This window comes from Eptesicus fuscus, chromosome 18 (assembly GCF_027574615.1).
Source record: "Eptesicus fuscus isolate TK198812 chromosome 18, DD_ASM_mEF_20220401, whole genome shotgun sequence".
Lineage (NCBI taxonomy): Eukaryota > Metazoa > Chordata > Mammalia > Chiroptera > Vespertilionidae > Eptesicus > Eptesicus fuscus.
The window spans coordinates 7,896,175-7,918,696 of record NC_072490.1 but is presented as its reverse complement, the minus strand read 5'-3'; the positions used below and the strand labels follow the sequence as shown (position 1 = coordinate 7,918,696).

The window sequence follows — 22,522 nt, the reverse complement described above, 5'->3', positions numbered from 1 at the left end:
GAATGTTTTTGTAAAACTATTTCTGGCCTAAGTTTATTTCTCTCTTTGAAGTCTCCCATGGGCACACGGAATATGACCATGCCTCTCTTTCACTTAAAACTCTTGAGGTCTTCCCTTTGCTTATGGCTGCGATTTTCAACCTTTTTCATCGCATGGCACACATAAACTAATTACAAAAATTCTGCAGCACGCCAAAAAATATATTTTTGTCGATCTGACAAAAAATAGATACAATTTTGATTCACTCACACCGGACAGCTATTGTTGTGCTGGCTGTTGTCATCTTTTATTTGACAATCTAAGGACAAAAGGTCAGTGCCCCTGAATGAATAGTCAGGTATTGCGTGTTCTAAAAATTCTTGCCACACACGGGTTTAAAATCGCTGTCTTACGGCATACAACTAGAAGGTCCTAGCTTGGTAGGCCCACTCTGGCTTCAGCCTACTTTTACAGATGGACCCTGTTTTCCTCTTTCCTACTCTCCGCCTCCCCTCCTTCTCCCGAAGCAGGTTCTGCTTGCATCAGACAAATGCTCTTCATCTCCTATCGCCATGGGAATCCTCATTCTCTCTCTCTGCCTAGAATGTTCCTCCCTTCCTTTCCAGCCGCCATTTCCTACTTCCCCTGCAGGAACTGGCTCAGTATCACCTTGCTTAGGTAGCTGTGGCTGAGTTGCCTTTCCTGCCTTTCCAAGCATGATTACTGAGCCCACTCCTATTCCAACACTTGCTACATTCTGTTAGTTTATTAATTACAGGTTTTATCTCTAATAGTTCATGAGCAATTTAGGAAAAGCTCAGGGGTCTGATAACCTCAGTTTGAATTCCAGCTTTGCTGCTTACTAGCATATGTTTTTGGGCAAGTGGCTTAAATATTTTATGCCTTAGTTTTACCGTCTATGAAATGGGGCTAATAATAATACCTTACTTACACATTGTTGGGAGAATTAAATGAGCTAGTCTGCAGATGCTCTTGGTGTTCTCCACATACTGAACAATAAAAGTTAGATACATACTTTTGTGATTATTTCCCCAGCCCTTAGCTTAGTGTCTACAAAACAGGGTCCTTAATGATGTTCATTACTTAAGGGGAAGTTTTCCTATCTAGACTTATAGAATTAGTTTATCATAGTTAGCTCACCATAATTTATATGACTATTACTTTAAGAGTATCTACTGTTTTAAAACAACTTTAGTTTTCATTAGCAGCTGGGTTATTGTTTTATTTTTAAATGTGTTGAAAATTTCCAACTCACTTAAGCCAAAAGCAGTGACGAAGGAGCGAGCTAAGTGCCTTCTACGCTGCACAGACCTGGCTGATGCCCTTGGAGTGACTGACAGATCGGTCCCCTGTCTCCGCAGGCCCTGTGCAGGATCACTCGCCACTCCCCGTCCGCCTTCCAGAACGTCATTGAGAAGGTGGGCCTGACCTCGGTGATCACCGCCCTGGCCTCCGCCATCTGCAGAGTTCAGCAGTACCTGCTGACCTTGTTCACGGCCATGCTGTCCTGTGGGATCCACCTGCAGAGACTAATCCAAGAAAAGGTTTGCCATTCCCTCCACCTCGTACTCTACCTTAAAACTGTTTTCTTCCACAGTTTTAGTGGACAAGGAATATCATCTCTGTAGAATTTATTTTTCATCTCAACGGGCCTTTTTGAACTTTGCCAAACCTGTGTACCATAGGCCGTTCATCCGAAGATGTTATGAGAGTCTTTCAGTGATTAAAATGGAAATGGCTCTGCCTGCTGGTCCCATGTCAGTAATGAAAGCTAGAAAATGTCCTTTCTATACACTAGTATTTCTCATGCCTCCTCTTCCTTTCTCCCCCTCCTCTTTCTCCTTCTCCCCCTCCTCTTCTTCCTCCAACTTTTCCCCCATGTCCTTTGTCTGCCTTAGGGAGGGGTCCCTTTATATTCTGACTCACTTTCATTCCTTTCCTTGTCTAATTCTCTGTCAGTGCCACGCACCCTTAGTGCCCCCTTCCTCCTGTTTTTGACTTCGTCCCCGTCTACTGCTTTGCTTTCCCGTTATTTTATGTACAGTAGTTTGTAAACTCACATCACAAAACTGAAGAGCTCTGAAGAAGGCTCTGTAGGGTAGCCTTCCTCAAAGTATCTTCTCTAGGCCCTGGCTGGGTAGCTCAGATGGTTAGAGCATCATCTGGATACTCCAAGGTTGCAGGTTCGATCCTGGTCAGGGCACATACAAGAATAAAAAAGTTAAAAAAAAGTGTCTTCTCGGGTCCTTGCTGAAGAGAGATCCCTGGGCCAGCATCGGCATCTTCTGGCAGTGTGTTGGAAACGCAGGCCCCAGGCCCCACCCCAGACCCCACCCCAGGCCTGCCGACTCAGAATTGGCATTTTACTGAGGTCTCTAGGTAACGTGTTTTAACTTTATGTCCTAGGGTGTTAGTGTTCAATTCAGTGAGGTGTTAGCAGGTGAAAAAGTGGACCGTGGTTATATGTACATTTGGAAAGTAGTGAGTTAGAGATTTTCAATGGGCAGACTTTCCCATTGTTTCATATGCTCATGTGTCTTACGAATCTTCGTGCAGTGGTTTTATAACTGATGGGACCACTGATCACTTTCCGGAGGGAAATGCTTGTCACGTTGGGTTTTGCAGAATGGTGACGGTGACGCTGCTGAGTGTGAAGGGACCCGCTGACGTGTTTCCTGTGGTTCCTCTGCAGTGCACGCAACACTTTCAATTTTGATTTTCATCCTAAAAGTTAGAATTTCAATAGTTACTATTAGCAATGGGCAGGTTTGCATAGTAAACTTGGTCTGTGCAAGTCAGAGAGCAAGCCGCTTCTTGCCTTTAATTAGTCTGATTTAGACTTTGTGAGAGATGTGAGCTTCAGAGGAAGTATTTTTTCCAACAGTCTGCATATCTAATTTTTGCTACTAAATTTTCCAAGTCATTAATGTTGTTGTCAGTGCATTAGAAAAAGCACCACTCGAGTAGTTTGACTGTGTAAATTGTGATAATAGAGGCTGAGAGTTTTAGCAGGGTTTTTTTTTTCCACCCGAGCACAGGCATGAATTAATTTAGTTACAATATGATATTTCACAAGCTGGTCAAATAAGAACTTGGTAGTTGGGCTTCCCTGAGGTGTGGGACGTGTGGGGGAGATCTGGGGAGAGAAAGAAGGCCAGGGAAGCCGAACGTAGGCAGCAGGGATGAAGGGACATGGCAGGAGGTCAGGAGGTAGGAGAAAACTAAAATACTTACCTCCCTAAGGTAATCTCTAAAAATTTTGATGTGTATCTTTCAAATTCACATTTGTTGTGATTATATATATATATATATATATATATATATATATGCACATACACATACATTCATCTAATTCCTCCTTCCTGTTGCCACGCACAAGTGCCATTATAATCTTTTTACAGAAATGGGATCAATTGTATATTGTTTGGTGATCCATACTTTTCCTATCGTTTGAATAAGTTAAAGCCAAGTAATGAGAATAAGGGTGATGGATAGTATGTTGTCCTAAACCTGCACTGACATATACACACAGAGGTTTATTCACATATAAATACAACTGTGTCTATACATATGTGTGTGTGTGTGTATAGGGAGAAGGGGAAAATATGTGAATATTACACTTAACTAGACAACTGCTTTGTAACTAAATCACTGGTGTGGCTTCAAAATATACACAAAAAGCTTATGTTAAGAACTCAGTGCCAGATTCTTGATGTTAGGAAATCGAAAGCATATGAAACTTCTGGAATCCCATTCTGCTGCATTTCAATTAATTGAGCTTAACACACTCACATCAACTGAAGTTACATAGATTCAAACACCTGCCTCAGTCGTTTTGTTCCTGGCGTCTTTGACTTTGAATGGACTTTGTAGCCGGATCATCAGTAATGCATCCTTTGGACTTCGTTTGCTTTTTGGGGGGGTCACTTAATGATATAACATGAATTTTTAAAGCCCTACCGTGTTCCACAGGTGAGTTTGTTCAGGCTCACTGGTCAGATGGCTTCCTTCTGAGTGCCATTGACGAAGATACTGCTTTTAAGTTTTTTGCTTATTAATTTTGACAGTAGCCGCTGTCTCTATTTGTGCAGTCTGGTTTGACTGCAGCCTTGCTTCAGGTTTAGCATTTGGACCAAGCAGCACAACAGTGATTAATAATAAACTAGAAGCCGCAGACCTCTGTTATTTGTAAGCACTGTGGAAGATCACTATGAAATTTCGTGCCTGCAGAATTTTGAAAAATCTGAATGCTAAGTTTACTAAGGTTTTATTTCTCACAAATCACTAGGCGTATAGAGTCAATGGTTGCTAATCCAGCTTTTAAAATATGGCAATTATGCATACTAATCAGATTATGAGTGCATATTGTGATATTTTTAACTTGTCCTCATTAATAAATATATTCTACTAGAGACATTTTTTACTTAGATACTTGGCTGAACTTCTTTAAGGAAAGTGTCATCCGAAAACCATTTTAGATTTAATCGGGACGGTTTTCATTTCCGTCAGTGTGAAAATTGTGTCGGTGTAGTTATGCACGTGATTTCTCACTGCTTTTCCTTGAGGCTATTATCAGCGATGGTCAGGCCGTACTCCTTGATTTTCTCCTGTGACAGTTGATTGAAGCAGATCAGTTTCACTGCGTGAGATTTACAAGAGATAATTCTGAAGTTTTCTACCTCATCACTATTTTCCTCCACCTCCTAATTTCCCCTTTATGATATGTGCTAGAGGGATGGCTCACCCTTTTGCTTAACTATGATAAAGATAACATTTTGTTTGTGGTGGATGCTTCCACTGTGTGGGCCCATTCCTAACATTTTGAATATTCCGTCTCATCAATTTTATGTTCGATAGATATGTCCATTCTGAAATCTGTCAAGTACCATTTGAATGTTGGACATAAACTCGTCCTGCTGTGGTTTGGCTTACAGATTTAAATGGCTTCTGCTTTTTGTTTCCACATGCAATATGTAGGTGTACTGAGCTGAATGGCAGGGTGGATTTAAATCAAAGCTGAGTACACAGTGGATTGCGTGCCGAAGTGACCCGAGGTCATTTGTGCTCCTCTGAAGGTCGTTTTGATTAGTCATCCGTGGCATTAAGCCTTTGCCTGCAGTCTGTAATCTTCCCTCCTCAGGTGTCGTAAGAATAATACTGTTCTAGAAGTGTGGTGCCGTTGTGTAAGGTTAATCACGGGGCCCTGGGCAATTAGTTGTAGGGAGGTGGTCAGTGCTGCTCATTCAGTGTTTCTGAAGTGGCTAAATGAGAACTTATTTAGGGCACGAGATGCTTTTAGGCTTAGATCCCAATGGCAGTCTGTAATATACCGAGTCTTCAGAACCCAGTTTCCTTTATTTCTGGTATTTGCTATAGTTTGCCTTGTTGGTTTCACTCAAAATCCTAAGTGTATTATTTTAATTTGCAAGATTCTTAGTAATGACTTAATCTCAAGGGTTGCAGCAACTATCGAGAATAGTTGAACATAATAGACAACTTATAGGTGACTAACATAATCGTATTTGCTGTCATAGAAGCTCACTGCAGCTTCATCTTGTAGAATAGACGGAAGAATGCAAGGATGGATAGAGCCTCCTGCAGTAATTCAGGAAAGACGGTGCATTGAAATAAGGCATCGATGGTGGGGTGTTGTTCTCGCAGGAATTGGGAATCTATTGGACATGGGATGGAGGAGGAAGAGAAAGTCAAGAAAGATGCTCAGAATTCTAACTTTAGCTATTGGGTTGATGATCCTTGGCGTAGACCTCCTTTTGGTTAGTTGCTAAGTTTAATGTTGGATGTGTAATTCAAATGATTGCAATATACCCTTCACTCATATTCACCAAAGGCGGACATTTTACCTTATTTGCTTTATAGTTTCTCTTTCTATCTCTTACGTGTGTGTTCTTACCAATTCTAAGATGTTGTCTTCAATTATTTCACCGAATATTCCCCCCAAATAAGCCATGGATTTAAAAACCAAGTTAACATTAATTTAGCATTATTATTAGCTAATCTACAGACCTTATTCAGATTTTGCAGTTGTCCCAGCAATGTTGTTTTATGCAGAACAAAACCTCCAGATCTTGAATTGCAGTCAGTTACCATGTCTTTTTAGTGTCCTAGAATCTGGAGTAGTTTTTCAGTCTTCGGCTAGTGGATGTTTGAATGGCTTTGGAAGTATGTGTGTGTGTGTGTGTGTGTGTGTGTGTGTGTGTGTGTGTGTGAAGGGGTCGTGTTGGTGTGGAAAACAGATTTGTGATCATGGTCCTTGGACCACAGAGTACACATTAGAACTGGAAGGTGACTGGGGGGAACTGGGCTGTCTACTGTCCGTGTGCTGGAAAGGTGAATAGTTGACTAACATAAGGTGGAAGCAGATCTGTTACTCAGGGAACCTTGGTGTTGATTCTGTTTTGAATAGAATGGTGATGAATTGGCTTATTATTTTTTTTCTTCAGGAACTAGGTGAGACTGATGCATAGGTAGAGATACATAGATATATCTCCATCCTTCAGAGAAACATACAACTGACTGTGTACATCTGTGTACGTTCTTCCTGTCTGACAATATAGCACCCACTGTAAAGGCCTGTGGCATGGCAAAAAATCAAGCTGCTTACATCTGCCTTGGACACACTGTCACCGCTAGGTACTTGCCTCTGTGAAGGACTCTTGGGAATTTGTATTCCTGCTCTGCAGCCATCTTGGTGACAACACAATTCCATATTCTTGCCTACTTACATTCATTAACTCTGTGTGTGTGTGTGTGTGTGTGTGTGTGTGTGTGTGTGTGTTTTCTTTTTGCATATTAATAGACACCTGAAATGATGTACAATCTCTCTGTTTGAAGGGAAAAAAAATTGTAATACTTGTCGGTACTTATTCTTCTGTTTTGCATTATACCTTTAATTACATAGGGATTTATGTTTTCTCTTGTGTCATGTGTTGGGTACCATTTTTATTTTACGTCTCTAGGACCTGTGCATGTGCAGGTTTGCTCAGAGGCTCCCATCTGCATGCAGTGATGGCCGCCAGGTCTGGTTATCATGGCCACACTTGCACTTGTGTCTTCGAGTGGTTAAGAGGCAGGCTTTGCTGTCCGACTGGCCTGGATTTGAATCCAACTTTGTGAATTTGGGCAGATCACTTAACCTTTCAAGATTCATTTTCCTTTTTCAAAATAGGGAGAATATTGTCAACTTTTTATGGCTGGTTTTCAGGTTTAAATGAGATCATGCATATTAAAAATTTACTGTAGCATCTGGCACAAATTAAGAATGCAGAAATGATAGCTGATATTATTTTATTTCCTGCTTTCTGTTTGGTTATTATAATCCATTAACCTTGAGAGTTGACTGCCCTATTTATTTCCTGTTTTCTAAAGCAAATGTTAATGTCTTCTACAGGATTTTGTCTCTACAATTATCCGTTTGCTTGACAGCCCCTCAGCTTCCATTCGAGCCAAAGCCTTCCTGGTTCTTTTATATATTTTGATCCATAACCACGAGATGCTGCTGCTCAGCTGCCAAGCAAGGTATGACTTTCTCTGATGACTTCATCAACATCTTCAGATTGGTGCCTGTTTCATTATTTTTTAGCCTCTATGTATCTGGTATTGAATTTTTTTCTCGGTTTTCTCAAGGGTTTAATATTTCATGTGCAGCCTCAGCTTGGAAACCCTGGAGACCAGGGAGGCTGTGAAACTGAAGCAGGTGGTGGGAACTAGCTGGAGTTTCCCAGGTCTGAGGACGATCCAAGGCAGGTGTTGAGGTGGCTCTGGCTTGCGTCTTTGGGAGGTATTCCTGGACCAGGGTCTTGGTGGTAGTTTTCATCATTGTAGGACTCTGGAATGTGCAGTTGCCAGCCCGCAGGACAGCCTGGTGGAGTAGAGGAAGGAGCAGGGCAGGGATCGGGAGTGTTAGGACGGGCAGGTCTCTCACTCTCTGGGCTTCCCCTCCCCAGAGCCAAGCCTGGGGCTCCCTCCGAGGCCGGCAGCCATTTGTGTCCTGCATGTACCTGGTTCTCTTCACGCTCGATGCTTCCTGAGTAGCATCTTCTGAACTGTCCAGTCCATATGCACTGTTGAACCCCAGAGAGACCTTGAAAACATGGTCTAATATCTATTTCTCAGTCTAGCATTTTAATTATTATAGAATGTGGAGGAGAGCCTGGTGTTGTTGAGATGGATCTCGATTAGGGATTGGCAGACTTTTTCTTGTGAACAGCTGGAGAGTAAATATTTTAGGATTTGGGCATCAAGAGGCAAAATTGTGAATATTATGTAGGTACTTACATAACAAGAGATAAAACAAATTGATTATATTATATATATATATATATATATATATGATAATAATACAGGTATAATGAGAAGAATAGAATTTTTTTTTTTCCGTGGGTGGGAGACAGAACATTTTGCTTAATTAGGGGTCAAAGTTAATGTCCCCCTCATCAAAGCAATGACAAGTGTTCATGATAGTGCTGATCTCTAATGTAGTTTTATGATTTCAGAGAGGAAGGGAGAGGGAGAAAGAGATAGAAACATCAATGATGAGAGAGAATCATTGACTGGCTGCCTCCTGCATGCCCTCCACTGGGGATTGAGCCCACAGCCTCGGCATGTGCCCTGACTGGGAATCTAACCGTGACCTCTTGGTTCATAGTTTGACATTGAACCACTAATCCATGTCGGCCGGGCATTTCTGTGTTTTTAAAAATAGTATGTCTAGGGATTTTTAGTTATTAACATGGGGACTTGAGAGGATTGGGGTTGCACCAACTAGGCAGAACTAGAAATCCAAAGTCACTTTTGAACATGGCTCATGGAAATGTGAATAGATCCAACTTTTTGGAAAGTAACTCAGAAACACTTGTGACTATTAACAATACCCATCACTTTGGTTCTGACAGGCCTACCTTTGATATTTAGCTGCTAGAAATAGAGGTATGAATTGTTTTGGAAATATGCATGATGGTATCCAATGTAGCATTGTTTCTAGTGGTCAATATCTGGAAATATAATTCATGTCCATTGATATTGAAATACTTCAACAAATGATAGTATAGCTAAACTAGAAGTCGCTGTCTCATTTGATTAACTTGGAGGGATGTTCATTATATATAGGTAAGCTTAAAAAATGAAAGGACAATTATAGTATATTAACTAGAGGCCTGGCACACGAAATTGTGTGTGGGTACGGTCCCTAGGCCTAGCCTGCGATCAGGGCCATCTGGCCACCACCCACCCTGGTTCCCGTTCGCCATTGGCGATCGGAGGCTGCTGGCCGAGGAAAGGGACCGAGAGGTGGTCAGTGAACCTCATAGTGACTGGTCAAGCGGTCGTTCTGGTTGTTCTGCCGTTATGGTCGCTGGGCTTTTATTATATAGGATTATGACGTTACTTTTAGAAAACAACAAATAAAAATGGCAAAATTCTTCTGTTGGTGTGTATTTGTATAAAATTTTATTTTTAAAAACCTGAATGGAGAGATATACATGCAGGTTATCTGAGGAGGGTGGGATGGGGATATTATGTATCTTAATTCATTTTTAGCCTTATTACAATAAGTACATTTCACTCCTATAATTAAGAAAAATATTTAATAAAGCAACAAACCCCTTAAATCTTAAATAAATATTAGCAATAGGTACCAGTCAATTTTGAAGGAGAACCCCTAAGGCAGTCAAAGCTCAAAATTTTTAGACTTTGTAGATTAAATTCAGTAATAAAATTACTCCCAGACACACACAGGCAGCCAGTACAGACTATGCAAAGATGGTTTCTATGTGTTCCTTTGTGCTCTGCATCCCACGTATTGGTTGGTATGCACATAAAATGCAAGGTTGAATATAAAAGTATGGAAAAGAGAGGCAGACTCAGGCCACAGAGATGTTAAAAGTCTCTGTGATGAGTTTATATGGAAAAAAAGTCTCCCTTCCTTACTTGTCTCCTGAAACTCCACTTGCCACTGGAGTTCTGAGCTTACCACGTGCTGCCGTGTGCCTGAGACCCAAAAGCTCACATCAGAGCTCATGATAACCTTTGCTACATTATGTAGATATTTTTCCTGCTTACCATGGTCACTGTCGGCCTTTTATGGGTTAAATTTCAGCACATTTTTTATGATGTCAGCTCTCAAGTCTTTCTAGCATGGCGGCAGTGAAATGGAGCTGTCAGAATCGGATAAAAATGATGTGATGGCCCCTGAATGTCCACCTATTTCTTCAAATGGCTTCATGCTCATACTGAATATGGCGGGTGATAAAATAGGGTCCTGTGTGTCTCTAGAAATGATAACCCTTTTAGAGGATGAATAGGCTTTTATATCTATTGTATGGGTTTGCTGCGAGCCTGACATGCCAGTGCCTCCTGATGGATTAGGTCTTCCTAGAGGTTTTGCTCCCTCCATAACACTGCTGTTAATATGGTTATGAGTGAAAAAAAAAAAAAAAGAACTGCTTTGATCTTAAAAGAACAATTAAAAAAATATTTACCCTATGTGATTGGTTAACTGTGTGGGAAAAAATTATCTTCTCAGCTTACACCATACGAAAGTCAATTCCAGATGGATTAAAGAATTATGTATTAAAAGAAACTATAAACAGCTGGAAGAAAAAATATGTTTAAATATGGGTAAGGATAGCTTTTCTGAGTAGAAACCATAATGAAAGAAACCATAAAAGGAAATTCTGAGAGTTTGGGGCTATATATAGATCAGATACTTTTATATTTCCCCAAAATCATAAATCAAAAATCTCTTGCTTACAAAATCTGTACATTTTTGCATTATATATAACAATCTATGTACTGTAAAGAGATTTATGAAGATGTGAACAGATATTCAGCCTCATTAGTAATCAAAGAAATGCAAATTGAAATAAGCAAATATTATTTCTACCCATAGTAATATCAAATTAAGACAAGAAACTATCAATATCTTATGTCCAATTGGTGGGACTACCTTTTTGAGGGCATTTCCAAGTGTGTATCAGGAATCCCTCTGATCCAGCAGTCCACTGACATAAATAACCTTGAATTACAGGTTTGTGCATCGGCTGAGGATGTCAGGTACCTGGAAGACCTGAACCTGCCTTTTCTTGGTTGCGAGGTTTTCATTAACTTTATCTATTAGATATGGAAGAACTTGGAGGCTCTTCAGAGATTCCCATGGATTCTGGTTGCCCCTGTCCGCACTATTTGGCAGCAATCCGATTTTCTCTTGGTAATCATGATCACTCTCATCCTGTAGAGTAACCTTCTTCATTCCCGCAGATGGAATTGTTGTGTCCTCTGGTGGGAACTTTCCTTCCTGGGAACCAGTCCAGCGGAGCTCAGGGTCATGGCGGCAGGAAGAAAAACCCTGGGAGCGGGCTATTCGATGTAATAGTGACAGGTGGTCACTCCCACTTCTACCCCGTGGCTACCAGACCCGTGTTTAGACTGTGGAAGAGACAAAAGCGTGTGTTTTGCTTGCTGATTCACAGCATATGCTTCATTGTTGTGAGATGGAGCCCGACTTTGCATGGTGTTTCCCAGTTGGCACCGGGACTGAGTTGTCAGGAGCCATTTCTTCCTTCAGGCAAGCGAGGCTCTTCTGAAGGGACACTTGCAAGATGAGTGAATGTCATGGGCCGGAGCATGTTACCACACTTCTCTTGCTATCAATACGTTCCTTGATCAGGTATCTCTTTATGTGGATTACCATGATAGTAAATGAGTTAGTTATTAAGTCTATACTTAGTGGTGCTAAGCCTTGTGCAATGGAAATTCCAAAAAAATACGTTTCTTTTGGAACCCTGTCGAATATATAAATCTTTTAGGAATTTGATGAAGTACACACATATCCCTCTGTGACTGTAGATATCTAGAAAATTGTGGTCCACTTAGTTTATTTATTTGTTACTGTTGTTACACATATGTACTTACAATTCCATGTATAAGATAATGTATTGCTTTAAAAAAACAACAAAAATAAAATAATGTATTGCTTTAGGATTTTTTTGTTATTACATCTCATAAAATATATTTATTTCAACAGTCCACATGCACCTTTTTAAACTGCTTTATTGAAGTGTCACCACAGAGTCTGACATCAGTTCCTTGCGTTCTGCGTCCCCCGATACAGTATTTCAGAGTATACCTTCTCCTTTTGCATTTAAATATATTTTATTGATTTTTTACAGAGAGGAAGAGAGAGGGATATAGAGCTAGAAACATCGATGAGAGAGAAACATCGATCAGCTGCCTCCTGCACACCCCCTACTGGGGATGTGCCCGCAACCAAGGTATATGCCCTTGACCGGAATCGAACCCGGGACCCTTGAGTCCGCAGGCCGACGCTCTATCCACTGAGCCAAACCGGTTTCGGCTCCTTTTGCATTAAATTGTCTCCGAGATAGCACTTTTTCACCACTGTATGATGCTTTCACTGAAAGTTTTATCGGAACAAGTTCTTTTTTAACAGTAGACAGTTGTCTTAGGCATATATATATATTTTTTATTTGTAATCTACACAATTTGATGTGATGATATATTAAGTGGATATGTATCTTATTCAGCAATATGTATCCTCGTTGTTTTTTTGAGGTGGGAAGGTTTGGCTGACTAGCCTAACTAACCTTTACCAGAAACTAGACGTCTACTGTCTTCTTTCTTGAAGTCTTTCCCCTGGGCAGCGTGGCCACTCTTTCTGGTTTTCTTCATTCTTCACCAGTCGCTCCTTCTCCATTTCTCTTGCTGGCCCTTTTTCCTCTGTTTGCTTGTGTCGTAGTTGTTCCAAGGCCCGGACCCGAGCCTTGTACTCCCCGGTGACCTCATTTAGTTCAATGACCTTAACCATCATCTGCTCAAGGAGCACTTCCACATTAATGCCACCAGCCCAGACCTTCCCCGTGAACTCAGACTTGCACATCAGCTGCCAACACGCCATCGACATGTCTCTGTCTCATAATGGCTTTTCTGCCACAGGCTTGTTATTCCAGTGATCTTCACCATCTCAGTCAGTGGCAGCTCTGTTCTTCCTGTTGGTCAGCTGCTTGGAGTTACTCTTGGTTTCTTTCTTTCTTTCATGTCCAATCAATAGCAAGTCTAATTACTTATACCTTACGAAGACATCCAGTATCTCGTCAGTTCATACCCTTCCCACACTCCCACCACAGTTTCTCAACTCAGCGGTTACAATTGCCTCCTAACTGGTCTTCCCGTGTTTCTGTGGTCTGTTCTCACAGTCTCCAGAGTGCTGACTTGAACCACAGATCAGGTCAGGCCACTCCTCCCTTTTGGGGGTAAAATGCAAGGTTCTTACCACGGCCTACAAGGCCTTACAAGAGCTAGAGCCTGGTTTGCTCTCTGATCTCTTCCTTCACTGAGCTCCAGCCACATAAGAACATACCACTCATGGCCTTGCCTTTGGGATATTGTATGTGCCTCCCGACTGCCTGGAACGTGTGGCCCTCGCTTCGACATATCCCCGACCTCTGTTTACAGGACTTCCTGCCAGAGGGCCTTCTCTGACCTGTGACTAATTGTCTTACTCTTCTTTAATCTTTGCTATAAGGCTTATCATCACCTTAACTATTTTCCTAGGTATTTATTTGTTGATTGCCTAGTTCTTCCCCCTTGAATTTGCATTCCATGAGCTGAATACCCATCCACTAGAAAAATGCTCAGCACGCAGTAGACACTGCAAATATTCATTAAATGAATGGATGAGATGTCGTCACTCTTGTTGTCACTGAGCTCATTTTACGATAGGCGCTGCCCTGGGGTAGAGACTAGAGGGATAAACAAGTATAGGACGTGGCACGTTTGGCCACAGAAGCATGGAGATACAGCAGGAGGACATTCTAGAAGGCAGGGAGGGAAGCATACAGGTGGATGTGTGTGGAATGGGCATAAGGATTCCTTTAGAGACGGGAGTAAGAAAATTGTGGTCCAGTTAGTGGGGATGAATCCTGGAGGAAAATGGGGGTGCGGGGGTGCGGAGTAGATGAGGAAACACAATCCTGCGGAGAAGTGATCCTATTAAAGGCAATGGAGGCAAAAGAAGAAGAAGAAGGGATACTTGGATTACTGTTCAGATTGTTGATCTTCTTAACTTGATACCCTTGTAGGACACCAAGAAATATCATGTGCAGTTTGGCTGTAGAGCAATTGTAAAGTGTTTATGGATACTATGCTCAAATGTTCCCATATTTTATTCCCTTCGTAGACTGTGAATTCTTTTAGTAACTAATGTGCCCTTGTCAGTAAAGTGAATTTATTCTATAGCTTGTGTAAACACATTCTGTAATGGGAAGGCATTGGGGAGAGCATCCCAGAAGGAAGAAATGGAGCATCATTCTAGAGTTCGTTTCATATTGTTACGGATCCCATCAGTCTTTTATTTCTCCCAGCAGAGCCCATGGATATTTCCTTACGTGTTAACAGTCTGTACTAGTGTTTGAAAACTATTCGAGTAGCTTTTGCCTTAAAGATATTTTAGACTACGGTAATTAAGCTGCACATTATTAAATTTTGTCATAGATCATTTAAATTTCAGAGAAAAATATGACTCCTTATAGACAAGTGAGAATTTACTTTTTTATACTCTGCAAAGTTTGGATCTCACTTATGAAATAGTGGAGTCCTATTTCTTTGGTTTACTCATTAATCAAGAAGTTTTGTGGTCAGATTCTTTAAGCAGTACTGATACATTTCTGCTGATTTGGGCACATTTTCTCTGCATTTGACCAATGTCATATATTCGTTAGAGTGTGGCTTGGGCTGTCATCTGCAACTAGAACAGAGGATGCTAACCGGCTTACATGGCACTTAAGATTTTTGATTTGGTTTTATCCCCATGTGTTCACACATAAGGCTCCAAATAATAATAAGCAGAAAGGCAAAACTATGAATAAATCTGCTAAGAGAGCCACAAGGATTCTAAGGGTTGAGATTTCAGTACCCTTTACGTGTATTTATTACGTGTGAACCACCTCTTTGCAGTTGGCAGTGGGAGCTGGTTGGAAGTTCTCCCTGAGAAGTAGCAGTTGGCTGGGATGAGTGCGAGAACAGAGCCGGGAGATGGATGACGGCCAGGGAGGCCAGCAAGGGAGCCGCTGCCCAGGGGCCTCGGCCTGATGCAGTCAGCGGGCTCTGTGCCTTTAGAGCGTTGAGGGGAACGGGAAGACGCCGGGTGGGTCCAGCAAAGGGGATGGATTTGGGCCTGAAACTTGTAAACAGCAGCCTAAGTATCTAGAGTGATGGCCCAGTATGATCCCGCATGCTGGGGTGGACACAGTCGGTTCAGAAATTGATGTTAAAGGGATGCCAGTGGTTTGAAGAAGAAATAAGTTTATTAAAAGGCAGATATCATAAAACTACTGGACAAAAGGACGTGTGAAACCTGGTGATGGAACGAAACTCTTTCTTTGGCTTTATGTACATGATTTCCTAAAGGAACTGGAATTCATGCAGTTGGCCCGAGGTTCCAAGCAAGTTGCATACGTTGAATACTGACGGCAAAGTGCAGGCAACTTGTGGTTCTACTTTTAATCTTCGAAGCTCCAAGAACCGTCTTCTGTCCAGATGCCTTTGCTTGCCTTTCACTATCATCTGGGGAATGCGGTTTCTTTTCATGGGCCAAGGGCAGATGATGTCATCAGGGCCCTGTCTTGTCATACCCTGGCAGAGATACCAGCTGTCTTACTTTCTTTCTGCATAAATGTGAGGTTTTTCTGAGGCCAAAATGGGCTGCGCCTGACATGTTGCTACCAATCTGAATGTCAACATGATTGGGTCTGCCCCCCCACCCCCGAGACGGTGCCATGGCAGCATCTTCAGACAGATGCCATCAACTCTCTTATCCTGAGAGGTGACCTGTCGCACTCTTCTGTTTGCAGACTGGTGATGTACATCGAGAGAGACAGCAGGAAGACCTCCCCGGGCAAGGAGCAGAGCGGCAGCGAGTACCTGTCCAGGTGCCTGGACCTCCTCATCCGCCACATCGTGCAGGAAGCGCCGCGCCTCCTGGGTAAACCGCAGTCTCCTCCGCAGGCCCCTCGCTGCTCCCCTTGCTGTTACTTGGCTTTTCGGCGTCGCCCCCCCCCTTTTTTTTTAAAATATATTTTATTGACTTTTTATAGAGAGGAAGGGAGAGGGATAGAGAGTTAAAAACATCGATGAGAGAGAAACATCGATCAGCTGCCTCCTGCACACCCCCTACTGGGGATGTGCCCGCAACCAAGGTACATGCCCTTGACCGGAATCGAACCTGGGACCTTTCAGTCCGCAGGCCGACGCTCTATCCACTGAGCCAAACAGGTTTCGGCACCCCTTTTTATTCTCGCTGGTGTGTCATTGCAGGCGAGTGAGGGACACTCTGCCTTGAATGTGTAGTTTCAAGATCTCCACGTGCCTTACCTGTTTTCCTAGTTATTTTGCATCAGTGAGGTGACTGAGGCAGGAGCCCACTAAAGGTTATGTTGGGGTGTCATCTATGGTAAATAGGTGGTTTTGAAAAATAAGTAAAAGAAAAGCATTTTTATTGCTCAAAATTGGACTTACGCTCTTATTTTGGGTAGCCTTGCTCAAATTTCTCTCTGCTTAAAAAACTTACTCTTTTAGATGAGAACCACAGATTTATTTATTGTTCAAAGGACTTAGGAATGCATAAACATTAACATTTAATATTCACGGCTTTCAATATTAAAATGTAAAATTTTCTATAGTTTGAAAAATTAGAAAATATCTAATAGTGATTTGCAAAAGATGTTTATTACAGCGAATCCCTTATTTCATTGTTATTTGCAGAAATTAAGATCTAAGGGATGTTTACATTTAGTTTAAATTCCATTCCATGCTTTTGCAGCTGATGTAGCATGAAACCAGGAATGTTTATTGCTAAATTGATCCCACCCATTATGGTAAAATAGACTCTGAAATTCATGATATGAAGTCAGAGTAATGGAAATACCTTCATGGCTGAACGATATGCCTCTTTGCTTCTTACTGATACTTTGGGAGATTTTTTAATATATTTTTAAATATATTTTATTGATTTTTTACAGAGAGGAAGGGAGAGGTATAGAAGGTTAGAAACATCGATGAGAGAGAAACATAATTCAGCTGCCTCCTGCACATTGCCCCCTAGGGATGTGCCCGCAACCAAGGTACATGCCCTTGACCGGGATTGAACCTGGGACCCTTCAGTCCGCAGGCTGACGCTCTATCCACTGAGCCAAACTGGTTAGGGATGGGAGATTTTTTGCCTGTTAATGACTGAAAATAGAACATTTCAAAATTTATTTTGGATTGTAACCTTTCTTTAATCTTCAGTCTGAAGGCTTTGTGAGTCTAGTTTCTTACTACTAGACTCATTCTGTTTAAGATATGATAAGGTTCAAATATCCACAATACAAGTTTTATTTATTATTGGACTGATCAATGAGAAGTTTTATGAATTGATCTGTTTTTATTTTCATCTATTATTAGAAATTGTGATCTATAATCTATTCACTTATCATCTTTAATATATATTTTTTTGTTTACCAAAGTAATAGGTGCTTATGCTTGAAATTAGGAAAACACACACAAAAAAAAGAAAGGAAAATTATTTCTAAAACCCCCACTCTACCATGCTATTTATAAACTCAGATTTCTAGGTGAGAGATTTAGAAGCCACAGCTTTTTGTTATAGTCTCCGTATTTGTAAGTAATATCTCAGCTTCTGTCCACTTCATTTATTGTAGAGGTTCATTCCCTCAGCAATCTTACTAGTCTTCCAGCCATGACCGGTGGTCCCTGAGTATCCGTGATCTGCACCTCTGCAGGTGACATTCTCGCCGCCCTGGCTAATGTGTCCGGTCGTAAACACCCGTCCACAGTTCAGGCGAAGCAGCTGAAGCTGTGTCTCCCCCTGATGCCCGTGGTGCTTCACCTCGTCACCTCCCAGGTATGATCTTATCCAGAGGAAAATAATATGACGGCGACTCCCGTCTTTTTTAAGAAAATATGTGTTGTGTTTTTTTTTAATAAATTTTTTAAATTGATTTTTTACAGAGATAAAGGGAGAGGGATAGAGAGTTAAAAACATTGATGAGAAAGAAACATCGATCAGCTGCCTCCTGACCACCCCCTACTGGGGATGTGCCCGCAACCAAGGTACATGCCCTTTGACCGGAATCGAACCTGGGACCCTTCAGTCTGCAGGCCGACGCTCTATCCACTGAGAAATATGTTTTTATTGTTTTTTGCTTGTTTGTTTGTTTGTTTTTAGAGAGCGAGGAAGGGAGAGGGAGAGAGAGATAGAAACATCAATGAGAGAAAATCATTGATCGGCTGCCTCCTGCATGCCCCCTACTGGGGATCGAGCCCACAACTCTGGCATATGCCCTGATGGGGAATCGAACCAGCATCCTCTTGGTTCATGGGTTGACTTTCAGCTACTGAGCCACACCGGCAGGGCTGTGACTCACCTTCTTTGTAAACTGGAGCTGAGAAACGCCAACTCAGACAAAACATGTTCATTTTTTTCCCCTTGTACATGACTTTCAGGATCTAATCTATGGAAACTCTCACCATACAGGTATTTCGACCTCGAGTTGTAACGGAAGAGTTCCTTTTCAGTTACGGAACCATTCTTGTGAGTAACACTGAATTTTTCATGTCCCTAATAAAAATGTGGCTGTCTCTACTGTTGGTGGAATTTGGTGTCAGAATGAGATAATTAAAAAATTCTCATGGTATTTATTTGTCTCTAGGGAAGCGACCTTTTTCTGTTTTTATCTGTTGACTGTAATAAAATTTGACATTTGGAGAAAAATACATTTTCTCCTGATAATGTATGTTGTTCACAGACAGCCCCAAGTAGGGGAAGTAAGTCCATAGCAAACACTTTTATCCACTTTGGTATTACACGTTATGAGAAAATGTTAAATAATAAAACTGGTGAAAAGGGAATGCTGGGGATATATTGTCATTATTATTTACATTGGCTTACCTTGCCCAATCATGTGCAGTCACTTTTTATGATGGCACTTCTCTAAGTTAAGCTTAATTTAACTTTTTCTTTAATTTTGATGAGATGGGTAGCAATGAAAAACAAATCAGTGTGCTATCTTTCATTCTAGTTTTTTCTCACAAAAAATACTCTTTGTGTTCAGATTGTGGCCTGTGAATTATGCTGTCTTTTGCCCTTGCCTGGCAGAGTGACAGTGTGTATCCTCCATAAAATGGGGAGCTTTTCAGAGGGAAAGCTAAGCATTGGTCACGCAGCTCCTCCACTTTTGCTTTGATGTTTATAATGAACACTGAGCTGAGATTTTTCAAAATGCTGCAGAGGTGTCTGTTAAATGAAGCAAACATCTCAAGGTTATTATTGTGTTGTTTTTTTTAATAAAAAAAGGATTGTCACCCACAAGTGAGAATATAACTTTCTAGAAGGTCCATCATAGGGTGAAGAATGATGTTTTGAAGTACAGATGTTGGGTGCAGGTCACTGACTTGTAGTAAGAAGTGTGTGTAGGCAATGCAGTGGGGTCCTTTTGTGCTCAGTTTCAAATCTTTATCACCCTAGCGCCCCGAATCCAAATTCTACAAAGTACATAATTTTTGTTATACACTCATAAGTTTGCAAATTCTTAGAACTTTGTTTACCACCATCTTCAATTTGCTCTTCAATCTGCTTCTATGTACAATATGGGTATCCTTGTAGCCTGACTATAATTCTGTATTTATAATCCCATTGCACTCCATATCAGTGCGTGAAAATAGTAATTTTGCTTGTGGAGCCCACCTTGGGATATTGTGGCCCAGTGTTTGTTTGGGACAGGTGTCACTGTCCCTGTGTTCATTCTCTTATTTTTTTCTCAAGGGTAGTGCTTTTCTCTGCCTGCATTCACTAAGTACACTTTCGTTTTCAGAGAACTACCAAGTGTCTCCAACATAAAGGTCTTTATGGACCTTCGGGAATTACATGTGTTTTAGGGGAGAACTCATCTCCATGTAATTCAGAAACAAGGGAGGAGACACAATGAGGAAAGGTCTCCTAACCTTCTCTCAGATGGGGTGCACTCTGTGAGGGTGGGGGGTGTTCTGTAGGGGCTTCTTCATGGAGGCCCTTTTAAGGGATGGAAAATAACTTACTTGGCCTTACCTGGTTGGCTCAGTGGATAGAGCGTCACCGGTCTGCAGACTGAAGGGTCCCAGGTTCGATTCTGGTCAAGGGCACATGCCCAGGTTATGGGCTCGATTCCCATTAGGGGGCATGCAGGAGGCAGCTGATCAATGATTCCCTCTCATCATTGATGTTTCTCTCTCTCTCTCCCTCTCCCCTCCTCTCAGAAATCAATAAAAATATATTTAAAAATAAGAAAGTAACTTACTTGGTTCAAGGATAATTATGATATTGAAAAATTTTTATCAGTTTTTTTCCTTATAATGTCACTCAAGTAGAGGGAGGTTCGGCCAATAAAAGGTCTTTTGGCTCTCTTCAGGATATTTTCCTAGATGAGATCTGGGCCATTCCCAGAATTCTTTTGTTATTTCTCTTATCACACCTGTTATCTGGCCTTAGCTGTGTGTAGGCACTGATGAAATACTAGTAAAAGGGAGAGAAGTAGTAACTCACACAGTTCTGTGCACGTTATTATGAGCCATTGAAGTTGGATGTTGCTTCTAGAAGTTGATTCCTAATCTATCCAGAAGACGCCAGAGATATTATTCAAGGCAGTAGTGACCTACTGATACCAAGAGGCACAGTCAACTCCTCCCATGTCTCAGAGCCCTTTAGAAATTCACAGTGCCGGTTAGCAAACCTCTTGAGTTTTCTGCTTTAATAGTGTTCTTTTTAATTTTGTTTAAACAACAGTTTCCTAAACTTGTTTGAGAGGCTTTGTTTGGGCTGCACAGCTATACATATCTGTAGCCCAGTCCTTAGAACGACTTTGTGAAACTATCCTGAGCACAAGGTGTCTCTGTCTTGGTGGCATGTTCCATTCATGTTCGGGAAGCATCGTGTTCGGGAAGCCTTACTGGTCTATCTGTAGGTAAATAACGTTTTCTGTATTTTTCAAGATTTATCTGGTTGAGTAGCTACTGTATGTACTATGGCAGGTCTATTATCTTTTCATATTTTAAAAATATGCCTTAATTTGAAGTATTCAAACTTGGTCGACCTTTTGTAACTATCCAGTAGCAGCGACTTGCTGCCAAGAACTTTCTAGGCTTCTGCTATAGCAGCTCTGCAGGAGCTGTTGGCCTGCCTCAGGTGGGTGTGGAGACGGCAGTCAAGGTTGGTGTGATCTCCCCTCATTAAAAGGGTCCTAAAGGAGCAGGCTGGAGGGGGCTTTGGAATTGTGCTTCCCACTGGCTTCCATTTCTATACTGGTACCAGCACATGGTTTGCCTCTTTGATCTGTGGACATCTTTTATTTTTTAGGTAGAAAAATTTAGGATACTTCTTATATATGGAGGCATGCGTATAGGAATTAACCTCCCCCTGCCCCCAAGTAAAATGAAGTTTTGGTCTTCTTATATTTAAAAGAGGTTAGTATTTGGAAAAAAAAAAATTGGCAGGATACTTGTAAACCATTATTAAGTTTTCAAAGGCTCCAGGCAAAAGAGGGCTATACAGCTGATAATTGTTTTCACTTCTTATTGACAGAAGCAGTGTGTCATCATACTTGCTTTCCTCTTCAGTAAAATAACGTACCTAAGGATACTGTTAGCAGTAAAGCATCTGCGCAGGTGCGATGGGGAAATTCCATGGTGAATACGGTAGTTTTTTGGGCCTCCACTGAATTGGGCTGGGAAACAGGAGGTGATGACACTGAGGAAATATGTTCGGGAACCCATGATGGGTACTAACCTGATGTTCACCGTGTTTCTCTTGTCCTTTTGAAGATGCTCTCGATGAATGAGCTGAGGAAGAGAACTTTGTTGTGTTTGTTCTTAAGTTCTGGCCTCACTAGTTTATAAAAGAGTCATGGTTGTGTGGTTGATTTTACCGTAGTTTTCTACAAAAAGGCATCACAATCCAAATTTTCAAATAAGAGAGGAAAAAGAAATGATAACATTATTTTGATAGATTTTCATGCAAGAATATAATTATAAACTCCATCATTCGTGAATCTTTACTTAGCCTGGCACTGAGATAGTTATTCAAAGAAAAGACATACTTCCTGCCTTCTGCACATTCTTATTTTAAGTGAATGTTGCTTTGTTGATTGATTTTTTTACTTCAGCTGCAGTAAATAAAGCAGAATGCAATCTTATATTTGAAAAGAATATACTATATAATTATTCATTGCCAAACAAATGTTCTTGTTATGAGTTTTTTCTCCCTTTTCTACAAACCTTGAATTCATATACTCAAATTGCTACAGGAACTTATTTTCAGCCTCTTGGAAGTAGTACTAAATGATATTGAATGGCTCTGCCTGCCCTGGAGCCATAGCTTTCCATTTTTCCCTTTAGATGGGGCCATTTTCTGCCTTGCACTCCTTCACCCAATGAGCCCATCTGTGGGGAGGCGTTCATC

The 22,522-nt window shown here is 41.3% G+C and overlaps 1 protein-coding gene across 3 annotated transcripts in view; it reads left to right on the top strand.

Moving 5' to 3' along the window:
* ULK4 (unc-51 like kinase 4) overlaps nucleotides 1-22,522 on the top strand; it is a 250,082-nt gene that overhangs the window by 53,967 nt on the left and 173,593 nt on the right. For all 3 annotated transcript variants that reach the window (XM_054729835.1, XM_054729834.1, XM_054729836.1), the window contains 5 exons: nucleotides 1,362-1,544; nucleotides 7,409-7,536; nucleotides 15,885-16,015; nucleotides 17,814-17,935; nucleotides 18,569-18,625. In XM_054729835.1, coding sequence (XP_054585810.1) covers nucleotides 1,362-1,544; nucleotides 7,409-7,536; nucleotides 15,885-16,015; nucleotides 17,814-17,935; nucleotides 18,569-18,625 — 621 coding nt within the window. The remainder of the gene's footprint in view (nucleotides 1-1,361; nucleotides 1,545-7,408; nucleotides 7,537-15,884; nucleotides 16,016-17,813; nucleotides 17,936-18,568; nucleotides 18,626-22,522) is intronic.